General features: G+C 47.0%; 1 protein-coding gene across 1 annotated transcript in view; it reads right to left on the bottom strand.

Moving 5' to 3' along the window:
- Positions 1-240: 240 nt before the first annotated feature.
- TBX4 (T-box transcription factor 4) overlaps positions 241-8,813 on the bottom strand; it is a 35,026-nt gene continuing 26,453 nt past the window's right edge. The window contains exons 5-8 of the mRNA XM_054394307.1: positions 5,739-5,891; positions 3,364-3,452; positions 2,256-2,497; positions 241-863 (exon numbers count right to left, since the gene is read on the bottom strand). Of these exons, the coding sequence (XP_054250282.1) occupies positions 241-863; positions 2,256-2,497; positions 3,364-3,452; positions 5,739-5,891 (1,107 nt within the window). The remainder of the gene's footprint in view (positions 864-2,255; positions 2,498-3,363; positions 3,453-5,738; positions 5,892-8,813) is intronic.

Below are 8,813 nucleotides of genomic sequence, written 5' to 3'. Positions count from 1 at the left end.
TGGTTTCTACTGGATCAGTAATGAATTTATTCAGGAGTCAGTAAGAGACTGATGAATGCAGCCCACCGAGACAGGAGATGTCATTCTCTGTGTGCCTGAAGATGCAAACTCTTCACCCACACAAATCCCTCTGGAAACGCACATTTGTGTCACCGAAGTGCAAGTTACCCACAGGTATCAACACGGATGGAACTGTCCTGGAGCAGTAACGTTGGCTGTGGCATGGCTTGGCCATGGGAGTCACCCATCAGTCCAGTTCTCCACAGTCCCTAGCCCTGAATGATACTGCAGCGACGACTCCCGTGACAAGGAGAAGCTTTGTGAGTAGAGGAACTCATTGGCCGCGTTGAGGTGCGGAGAGGGAGGTTTTCTCTCGCACACGGAGGGGTGCACCCTGTCCCTGGGGAAGGACGCATTAGGGACCCGCTCCCGAACCTGAGACTGGGACAGCTGGTTGTAGACACTGAAGTGGCTGTTACCTGGCGGCTGCGAGCCTTGGCCCGCGATGGACGGGAGCCGCGGCATCATGGTGGTGGCGGTAAAATGAGTAGGGAAAGGCTGGTAAGGGACAGTTTCCATTGTCTGAACACTGTAGCTGGTGTAAGGTGCGACAGAAGTCCACATATTGCAGCTCAGGGGGGGAGGTGGAGGTGGCAAGTCGTCAACTGTTGAGACCCCAGCGATTTCAGCCCCAGAACCAGAGTACATGCAGGCGTCCCTCGGAGCCACCTCGCTGCAGTAGGAAGGGCTGAGCATCTGCTGCTCATAGGGAGGTGGGGAACGGAAGTAGTGATCGTCTCCTACAGAGGAGGAGGCTTCCAGGTAGGAGCGTTTGCAGGGCAGGTCCAGGTGCCGAGCACTTTCTGCAAGCAAAACCAAAACACTTGGTTAGGAGCAGCTCCCAGAGCCACAGTGTTTAGCAGTGATCTGCCAAGAGCCTGGGCTGCCTTTGTGGAGTCCCCTTAGAAGCCAAGCAAGCAATCTGTGATTATTTCACTAAACAACTGGGGCTCTCTTTCAGATAAATCCAGTTAAACGATTTCAGTTTGGAAGGACAATGCACGACATCAAAAAGACAACTGTGTTGCAAACATTGTCAGGCTAATCCCCTTGGCCTCAAAGCCTTCTGGTGACATTTATCTGGCTAAGCAAGGGCCTTGGGCTACTCTCTGCTCACATCAGAGATTACTTCACGTTCATCCAGATAACACAGGGCCCTGACACTCCCGCCGTGTTACTCCTGACAAATTCAAGAAGTCTCTTAAAGGGTCTTATCTCAGCCTGCCTTCCTGTCATTACAAAAATGCCCATACATTTCCCAGAGATTCGTGTCCAAAGCTGCAGAAATATTTCCAGATAAAGGAGCCCTTTCCCACTCATCAGCCCTTCCCTCAGCTCCATGCCGAGGAGCTGCAGCCCCTCTCCTACGGATTCCAAGGACTGCAGATGTGCTCATCAGCAGCTTTCTGTTAGCTGTTAGGAACATTCTGGGGATGAATTAGTGAATTCATCTGTAGATGAAACATCTGCTGCAATTACGCATTTGCCTCCCAGTCCTCGTTACTGGTGCTGTTAGATTCTTAGTTTGCCCCTGATCAGAGTATTCTCACAGCTTAAATAAATTAGAGGCCAAGGAGACATGCAAATAGGAATTTTTTTTTTCTGTGCAGAACTTTTCCATTTAGCTGAAGACATGCCATGATCTCATTTGATGCTGGACTGAAAGGGAGAGAATGCAATTGTAGCTTACTTAAATTTCAGAACTAGTGGCTAAGAAGAAAGGAAAGCTTACATCCAGCTTCCACAGCCCTAGTAACCTGCAGACATTGAGAGAATTGCTAATGACTTCATGCTGGGTGTGTGTAGCTGCATTAATGCTAAAGGTAGTGTCAGAACATCTCAGGATAGATAAGGCCTCCTCCAAACCATTATTAATTCAGCTCATTCTAATAATGGATCAGTTTCTAGCGCAGCTTCGTGCCGTTTGCATTGTGCATGCAGATTACTCTGATTATTTTTTCCAGCTCTGACTCACAGTCTGAATTGGCTTTCTATGAGACAAACCCACCAATAACCACCCAAAATCCCAGCTTTTGGGCCCTGACCCTCCAAAACAGTTTGATCATATCAGTATCCTTGAGGATCAAGGCCAAAGAGACCAGTCCAAATGGAGCTGGACTTAGCAGCAAACTTTTGCTGCTCACACTCTTTGGTTTCTCTGCTGTAAGATTTTTCTAGCTGTAAACTCAAGTTACCTCTTCTTTTTAGGCAATGATAGAAGAGCCCTGAATCTCTCTGTGCTGTGAAGGTGTTGAGTGGCAGATCTTGAGTATCCGAAGCTGCAAATTGCATGTGAGCACCATTCTCGTACTGATAATGTTGAAGGGTCTGGTGATTCCCATGAAGTGGGTTCACATCTGGCTTTGCTGAAAGCTGGCCGTGACTGGACACCAACCTCTGCCTCATGATGCTTTTGGAAATGACTGGATATTCTTTGCTACAAGAGGTGAGAAAATTTAATACCAGTTAGACAGCAATTAGCAATTACAGAAGGATGAAAAATTCATTTGGCTTCCTTAGAGCATCTTCAACACCCTTTGCCAAACACAATGAACTCATGCTCACCACACTGCTGGGTGTGGGCACAACATGCAAAGTGTGTCACTGAATTACAAAAAGGTTTCAGGGGCATAAATGGCATTGTAAATGTGCCCTCACACACAAGAAAATGTGATGCTCCCATGGCATAGCCACCTTTTAACTTCTCCAAAGTACTGTAGCACATTAATAGCAGAATAAACCCAGCTGTAAGGCTATAATTCTGCCATAAGAGGAAAGGCTGAGAGCTAGGTTTGTTCAGCCTTGAGAAGAGAAGTATTAGGAGTGACCTTATTGCCATGAACCAGTTCATAAAGGGTGGCTACCAGGAAGATAGGACTGCCTTCTTACAAGGAGTCCCATGGAAAAGACAAGGGGTGGTGGAGACTAGTTAATCCTGGGGGGATTCCTTTTGGACTCCAGAAGAAAATGTTTCCCCATGAGAACAGTTACAGATTGGAATCATCTCTCAAGGGAAGCAGAGGATTCCCCTACACTGGACAGTTTTAAGACTCAGCTTGCCAGGGTGCTGGGCCAGCTCATTTCACCTACACTATGACCTAGGAAGGTTGGACCAGATGATCCTTGGGGTCCCTTCCAACCTGGCATTCTGTGATTTCTGCACAGGGCAGAGGTCTGAAGGACCGGGTACAGTGCACACATATAGACCCCTGTGCACACTGCAGCAGGGCCCCAAGCTGGGCAAGAGGCCACTCCACCAAGCAGCTGCTCCCCACCACCCCTCCTCATACCACTCAGCTGTACCTCTGCAGTCGTGCCACACGTAGGTCGCTGTCGTCGCTCCCCCTGAAGCCCTTGGCAAAGGGATTGTTTTCAATTTTCAGCTGGGTTATCTTTAAAAGAATGAAAGCAGAAAGCCTTTGAAAAGGGAGCAGCACCCTGCATGCTGCAGCAGGTCTGAGGCTGTAGGTCTACAGCTGCCCTGTCCTACGCAACACCCCATGAAATGCAGAGCCCACGAGAGGTTCAGCCACCAGAAGAGGTGGTGGCAGAGATGGGGTCTCTGCATTCAGCACTGAGAACCTGAGCTGTGCACTTAGATCAAGCAGAAGCAGCTTTTAAAGCTGATGAAATTGCTGACTGTGAATGAGGACGGGAAGGTAAATATCCCTAAGTTTTGGGCTCTTGTTACTGGAGATGTATTTGACTGATTTAAGAGAATAGTTCCTACATCTCCATGTTAGAGACTATCACTGACAGTGCGACTCTCCCCATTTCCATAACAATTTTATATAGAAGCAGATCATCTTCTGCTGCTTTGGAATGATTTAGTGATTGCTGTGGAATGCTATAACCAACAACTGCCCTTCTAGCAGCGCTGAAAAACATCCCTTACCAAAAACTCCTTGGCAGAACTGCTGGCTGGTGTCTGTGATGGAGAAGAAAGGCAGTGATGTGAATTTAACCAGACTTGAGGACTTGATCTTCTCCTCTCTGCTTCTGCAGCCAACAGTGGTTCCAGGATAGCTCCCAATCAGCTGATGGACCACAAGAAGCGTAGGGCCCTTCCTAATCTAAACCCAGCAGCAGTTCTGTACACCTTCATTTAATTTTATTTACTGACATGAGCAGAATCAGGGCTTCAGCCCCTCCTTGATACCTTCCTCTAGCTTCATCCCACCCAGGTGAGAGTTTTGAGCTCATCTGGGGCACTTTCCCTTAAATCTGTCAAGACCATTCTGTGCTGCCACCCAGCTACCAGGCTGCCCCAGCAGTGGTTGAATGGCAATGACAGTAGAAGTGTGAAGTTTATGGAGCACTTTGGGCACCTTAGGGCTGAAAGGCACTATTGACAAGCCAGACATTTTAAGTAGGTATTAAATAAGCTCTTTTGAGCCTTTTTGGTTAACCATGTTTGGGCAACTGGTTATTTTACACCAACAGTTAAACCTTTTCAAACAGGATTCACTTCAGTGTCCAAATACTTCCCTTTTTCTTTTTTTTTTTTTTTTTAACCCCTGCCTCACCATAAGGCATCCATGGTTCTGCTCTGACTTTTAACTGGCTCACTAATTGCAAAACCTTGCAAGGACTCTATGCTTCAAGCATCAAAGGGCACACAAGCATCCTGCTTGGGAGGAAAAGGTCTGGTCAGATTATTGGGGAGGAAGAATTTCACATATGTTCCTGTAGGATTTTCCTATGGATGTGTAGGAAAGGAGCTGATGCAGTAACACAGAGCAAGTTTTTCATTCAGAGTGACAGGAGATTTCCAGCAGTGCTACTTCACTCTGCACCTTTATTTATGCATCCTGGTGTACTTTAAAAACTCCAATTAATTCTCATACAACCCTGCAGTTGGGCTCAACCATTAGGAAAGCTGCAGGTGAGCAGGAGCTTGGGCAAAGGCAAGGCAAATAGGAGCCTCATCATCCTCTGCCTGGCATCCTCCCCTTTCCTTGCCTTGCTGACATGCACCCGCTGTCACAGGGAGGTGACAATTAACTGTCCTCTTACTGCCCACCCTGCTAGCAATCTGGGCTGGTAAAACCCTCAGGGGAACACTATCCACTGCCAAAGAAGAAACCCCAAACCCTACAGTACATGAATATCCACGACACGCACCCAAAGCTCAGAACCAAGCCCATTGTCCTTCATCCTTCCCCCCACAACTAACTCCAAACCCCCTCCTGCCCTCCTGTGCTAACCACAGAGCAGGCTCTTAGCTGTGTTTATATGGTTACATTCCTCGTACCTCTCACTAAATACACACACTATAATTACTTTTCAGGGCAGATTTATGAGCAAGCTTTACTACTCATTATGAGACTTGCTTGCTCTTTTGAGTGACATCTGAGTGCAGCGGTTCATTAGCGTCTGCGCTTGCAGGGTCTGCCAAGATATTGTTACCCAGCGACGTTCATGCTGCTCCTCAGCTGCATCCTCTGGCTCCTCACTCTTGCTTAATGCTGGGCTGGAAACTTGTCTTTTAAACAGGCATTTCTGCTGCACAATAGCAGCCTGACAGGCTCTCCCCCACCCTCCAAGCAAACAGCTCCCGCTCAGCAAAGTTCTGCCACTGCTGTTTGGATGCTCATTTCGTGGCGGTCGGCAGCAGAGAGCTCCAAAAGCCCACAAAGAGAAAGGAAGCAACCCTCAGCATGAAAAAAGCAGCTTACCTTGTGGTTCTGGTAGGAGGTCACTGATATAAAGGAGGTCTCAGGGAAAACGTGGGTGCAGAAAGCTGTGTTCTTCGACCCAAAGGCGTTGTTCTCATCTGCCTTCACAATGTGCAGCCGGGGTTGGTATTTATGCATTGAATTAAGAATGATCTGGGAAACAATTGATGCTAAAGTGAGAAACTCAGTTTGAAAAAGACAAGACAAAGCCAGGACACAAAGCCTGGTAGTGCTCAGCTTTAGCTTTGCTTTCACATTAGAGGGGGAAATGACTTTGTGTAAATGCACATGGACCAAAGCAGAAAAGGTCTCTGCTGCTCTGCCGAGCAGAGCTGAGCTTAAAGCTCTCCTGCTAAACCTTCATTTTCTTACTGCTATTGGATAGAATCAGTCCGGGTGGAAAAGAAGCCATAAATTTTTTTCCCAGCTCACACTGGAGCTGTACAATATCTATAATTCACCAGCAGACTGGGCCATAAAGACTCCTAATAAATACTTTACTGAGCTGAAAAACACACAGTTTAGCAGAAGAAAAAAAATTAAAATCACACAAACCACAGGGGGGAAAAAAAAGGAGGGGGGGGGAAAAAAAAAAAAAGGCAAGCTGTTTTTCTTTACTGTGATGGTACAAGGAAACTACAAAAGAGGAGATTTGGGGTTTCCCCTCCTGTTTGTAGGCAAGCTTTGTGTGGCTGGCTGGATCTGGGCACCTCTTGCAGTCACCCCACAACTTCTGCCTTCTTCTTGAATTGTTGCTGGTTTGTCATGGTGAGGACTATGGGAGATAAGAAAGAGCAAGAGCCAGCAGGCACTGACCAGCCCAGGCTCAGGCCAGTGTAGGGCAGCTCTGATGGAGCATCATGGGCCAAATGGGGCTGCATATCCCAGCCAGTCCCACAGCATCCATCTGTTCAGCATGGAGAAGAGAAGGCTCCAGGGAAACTTTACAGCAGTCTTCTGGTACCTGAAGGGAGTTACAAGAAATCTGGGGAAGGACTTTTTATAAGGGCCTGTAGTGACAGGACAAGGGACAATGGTTTGAAACTAGAGCAGGGTAGATCTAGTTTGGACATCAGGAAGTTCTTTATGATGAGGGTGGTGAGACACTGGAACAATTTGCCCAGAGAAGTTGTGGACACCTCATCCCTAGAGGTGTTTAAGACCAGGCTGGATGAGGCTTTAAGCAGCCTGGTCTAGTAGGAGGTGTCCCTGCCCATGGCAGGGGGATTGGAACTGGATGATCTTTAAGGTCCCTTCCAACTCAAGTCATTCTATGATCTTCCACAAATAAGAGACATGCCCAGATGCTACAGGGTAAAATGGGTTTCAGAAATGGAATTTCTTTTAAGAATTGGATTGGTTTTAAGAAAAAGCTTTTATGCCTTTTTCTGGGTATAAATGTGGCTTTCTTCTTGTTTTCTTGGCATAACCCTTTTTAATCTTTTCTTGCCTCTCCTAAACTGGCTAATGGAGTCTGTCCTTCCCAGACTTTAGAGACAAAGGGATCTTCAGGCTGACATACTTCTCCTTCCTGGGGTGTCCAAAGCAGCTAAAAAGGACACATCAATCCCCTACAGAGACACAGGCACTGGGCCAAATAGAGAAGACTACAAGGAGTGGTGTCTTCAGCTGGAGACAGATAAATGGGTGGATGGATGAACACAACACAGCAGAGCAGCATCAGTTGACACTAATCGTGGATTTAGATAATTTAAAATGAGAATTTTCAAGAAACAGAAGACATTTTCTCCATGCTTGCCTTTTGTGCTCAGGAACCCTTCCTGTTTCATGCCCATCTGTGCTGAGGAGAGCTCAAGGCAGCAGTGCTGCTCTTTGTGCTCCAGCTGGGACAGGAGCTAGCAAAGGGAGCTTGTGCTCTTTAAACCCCTTCATCTGGCTGCACGTAACTCTGCCCACAGTAGCTGGCTGCATTATATACCACTTAAATGCAATTTTTATTGGTGACATTTTCCAGACAACCCTCTCCCTGCTCCCCAAGAGAGAGAATGAGGAATTTTTGGCATTTTATCAGCTTTGCATCAAGTCTCTTAACCACTTTGTGGCTGTTGATGTGCAGGGTGTAGATCTGAGAGGGTCGGCTCAGGTTTGGGTTTGGAGCCTTTTCTCTGCTTTTATGTATCAGCCACTCGTAAAACAAAGGCAGGGTGAATAACACCAGAGGGACAAGACTCATAAGGAGGGGCATTTTCATTTTCAATAATTAAGAGTTGAGCCAAGCTGATAAATAATGGTTGTCTGGAGCAGAAGCTGGGGTGTATTAAGCTCTCCTCACTGCCTGTCCCTGCACACCCCGATCTAACAAGGATGGGTGACTTGTCCCCAAAGTCAGAGCAGGTCGAGAACAGGATGACGAAAACAGACTGAGATTTCCAAAGGGAAGTTAGGATCCCAGGTTTCAATACACTTTAGATGAATAGTCCATATTATCCCTCCAACCTAGCATCCACTGGGCTATAACAATCCCTTTAAAAAGATCTTTTGTTTTCTTTTTTTTTTTTTTAATACCCTCTTAAACCCCAAGGCATTGAAATGAGTTCTAAAGTGAACCAAACATCATATTTTGGAGCCTAACAAACACATACAGAAAAGACTTTTGGATAGGTGCTTAGGGTTACAATTGTGGCTGCAAACTCTCCTGGAGGTTCATCACAAACTGTTTGAAATCTGATGTTTGGGGGGGGGGGGGGGGGGGTTGGGGGGCAACCTAAATGGCTTCATGTAGCCACTGCATTTATAAGGTTGGGCATTTCTGTCCCTTGCACCAAAGTGACTGCCCACGTGTCTCAGGGGTCAAGGACCCATTGGAAAGTGCTGAAGTTCTCTGAGTGCACACCCATGACAGGAGACCCCCTCGAGATGTGCCAGATCAAAGCTGAACAGCCATCAGCAAGCATGAAACATGATTAATGGATGTGAGAACCCAGAGCCCTGAGGTTAACTTCATTGAGGCAGAGTCCACAGACAGCGGATGGGGAACAGCTTCCAGCAAAGCCCCATAAAAATGCACCATTCCTATAGGAGGAGGAAAAATCCCTTTGGCAAAGCAATCAGCAT

This window comes from Indicator indicator, chromosome 30 (assembly GCF_027791375.1).
Source record: "Indicator indicator isolate 239-I01 chromosome 30, UM_Iind_1.1, whole genome shotgun sequence".
NCBI classification, from domain to species: domain Eukaryota; kingdom Metazoa; phylum Chordata; class Aves; order Piciformes; family Indicatoridae; genus Indicator; species Indicator indicator.
The sequence above is the reverse complement of the archived record's forward strand: the minus strand, read 5'-3'. Positions and strand labels throughout refer to the sequence as shown.